General features: G+C 32.8%; 1 protein-coding gene across 1 annotated transcript; it reads left to right on the forward strand.

The window, feature by feature from the left end:
• Positions 1-803: 803 nt before the first annotated feature.
• LOC149657020 (delta(14)-sterol reductase TM7SF2-like) lies at positions 804-1,934 on the forward strand. The gene is made up of 3 exons (XM_089844500.1): positions 804-903; positions 983-1,102; positions 1,759-1,934. The coding sequence occupies exons 1-3, from the start codon at positions 873-875 to the stop codon at positions 1,932-1,934; spliced, it is 327 nt and encodes a 108-aa protein (XP_089700626.1). The 5' UTR covers positions 804-872.
• Positions 1,935-2,689: the final 755 nt, after the last annotated feature.

Genomic DNA, 2,689 nt, shown 5'->3' on the forward strand with positions numbered 1-2,689 from the left:
TGCCTTGATCATTACGCTGTCTTTGATTCCCGTTGCCATATATTTCGACAAACTTCCGACCGAGTTTATCCGAGCTCATTTGTTGCATTTGGAAAGCGCCGATATTGTTTTTCGCATAATCTTATCCGTGGCTCTTTACGTTAAATCGTTTTACGCGCCACCTCACGATGTCAATCCATCCGGAGATACGAGTAATTATAATTAATCTATTAATTAAATGGTTTAAAACTAATCAAAAAATGTTTTTTGTCAGAATATTTCTATCACAATTTTGTTGTTGGTCGTCAATTGAACCCGCGTATTGGAATGAATCTGGATTTGAAATTTTTGCTATTTAGAATTGGGTCTTATAGCGTGGGTAAATTTAAAATTATCTTCCTAATTAATAAATCGTCCAGTTTCAAAATTATTTAATTAAATTTAGGCCTTGATAGTTGTTAATTTTCTGTACAAATTAAGTGTACGCGGTAAACCATACCATTCACTGCACTTTGGCCATGACTGGTGCCACGTACATTTTCGACCTACTTTGGCGTGAAGTATGTACCAAGTTCATTTAATTCATTCATTCTTTTTGTTAATTAACAACGCGTTTTAATTATTTTAAGGAACAAATTTTGGCCACGCCTGCCATGTTATACGACGGAGTTGGTTTTTACAATGTTTTTCAAATTATCGCCTTGATTCCCTTCACCGCCACTTTACCAGTCTTGTATCTCGTCGACCGTGAAACGGAAATGCCTTATTACTGTCTTGCTGGAATTGTCGTTCTTTATCGTAAGTTTTGCTCGATTCTGCGAGACTGAGGTGTTTCCAAAGAGCTTATTGGATTCTATATCTCTCGAAAATCAAACACCGTCAAATATTCGGTTATGAAGAACCCGCACGCTCAAGAAAACCAAAGTAAACAATCCTTAGGAGGAATTAATTTTTTAATTAAATTAGTCGATATTTTAATACGAATTGATTTAATTTTAAACAGATATAGAAACGATTTCATCTAATAAAGGGGACTTGGTTTGTTCGGGACTCTGGGGTTTAGTTCGTCACCCTAATTACCTCGGAGATATTTTGCTCTTTCTTTCTTGGTCATTACCCTGTGGTAGTTAATGGATTTTTTTATTTATTTAAGTCTTTTCAGATTGTTTTGGATATGATTTAAATCATTTAATTAAGGGTGGGCGAATACTCGTCTAAAACGAATAATTCGATCGAATATAGAGACGAATAACCAACCGTGTCTCGGTATTCGTTTGAACCCATTTTTACTATTCGAACGAATATCGAATACCGACTTTAATATTCGATAAATATTCGAGAACCAATTTCCTTCGCAAAGGGCCAAGGCCTAACTCCGCTATTTTAGGTACCAAGATGTGTACAAAATGTGAAATATTAACCCCTAAAAGTATACTTTCACTAAAAGCATAGTCATTTTCATTTCCGAATAAATATTTTGTAAAAAATTGTTACTAACAACCTCCTTTAGTGCTTCGCATATAGTAGGCCTTGATATTCGACAAGTATTCGCGAATAGTAGGCTTAATATTCGCGAATAGTAGGCCTAATATTTGACGGGTATTCGATAAGACTATATTTTCGTCAAGCCTAACTATTCGATATTCGATTAAAAAATCATTATTCGTCTCGGTATTCGATAAGAAAATTTTCGGGTATTCGATATTTGTCTCGATAGTAAAAAAGTGGTATTCGCCCATGCTTACATTTAATCTTTCTTTTGGTAAATTTTATTAACAGAGTTTGCCGCTGGAGTTCCCTATGTTCCATTTGCATCGGCAATATTGATTTACGCTTTGAAAACTTTTGAAGTGGAGAAACATATGGAAGAAAGATACGGGAGAGCTTTCTCTCAATATAAGAAAAGAGTCCCCAAAAGACTCGTCCCTTATGTTTTTAAAAGAAATTTAAAATAATCATAAGTTACCTTTTAAAGAGGAGTAAGTGGATTTTTTCTCTCTTTTTTTCCTCTCTCTAAGCTTAAGTTTTAAAAAAAATTATGATAAATTTTAATAATTTCATTTTAATTTTTATACCCTCGATCGTTATTATTTTCTTTCTTCAAAATTAAAATCACTTTTTAATTTTTGGAAAAGTTAATTTCTTTTACTTTAAAAAAAATTTACTCTTTCAACTGTATTATAATATAATCAACATTATTTTATACGCGATTAAAATTAAATATTTTAAGTCTATCCTTAAATTTTAATTATAATTGTACGTGAAAAAGAAAAATCCACGGATAATGAATACCGTTATTGCGTTTAAATAGCTATGTATATTTTTGTCAAGCGCTAATGCTATATCGACAGTATTTTTTGAGCGTATTAATAAATAATGAAGCCAAAAAGTATTCCGTTAAATTTTCTGAAAATAATGATAAAAAATTTAAAGATAAGTGCTCCGCGCACAATTTTCGCGCATACCGAGCCAATATAAACAATCTCTGACGTCCCGTGTTTTAAAGAAGGCGTCGTTTTCTTCTTTCCCGGCTTAATTCTTTGAATATTTTCCATATTATAGTTAATATAAATAGAAGTAATAGTAAAAATAAAAATTTAAATAAGATTTGCAAACCGTTGAGAAACTCCCGTCCCGTCACTCGGAAGTCGAAACACAAAAGACCGAGGCTTAACCCTCCTGAACGTTCGTAGCTCGCGGCCATCTTTAT

The sequence above is a fragment of the Phalangium opilio genome, unplaced genomic scaffold, assembly GCF_054372755.1.
Source record: "Phalangium opilio isolate 3A_F unplaced genomic scaffold, DU_Popi_V2 ptg000077l_1, whole genome shotgun sequence".
NCBI classification, from domain to species: Eukaryota; Metazoa; Arthropoda; class Arachnida; order Opiliones; family Phalangiidae; genus Phalangium; species Phalangium opilio.

Bases quoted from the DNA above. Each gene is read 5' to 3' on its own strand.
- LOC149657020 (XM_089844500.1), top strand. From the start codon at position 873: ATGAAGAACCCGCACGCTCAAGAAAACCAAA. The intron at 904-982 runs GTAAACAATCCT...AATTTTAAACAG, and splicing joins GCACGCTCAAGAAAACCAAA to ATATAGAAACGATTTCATCT. The intron at 1,103-1,758 runs GTAGTTAATGGA...TTTTATTAACAG, and splicing joins TTCTTGGTCATTACCCTGTG to AGTTTGCCGCTGGAGTTCCC.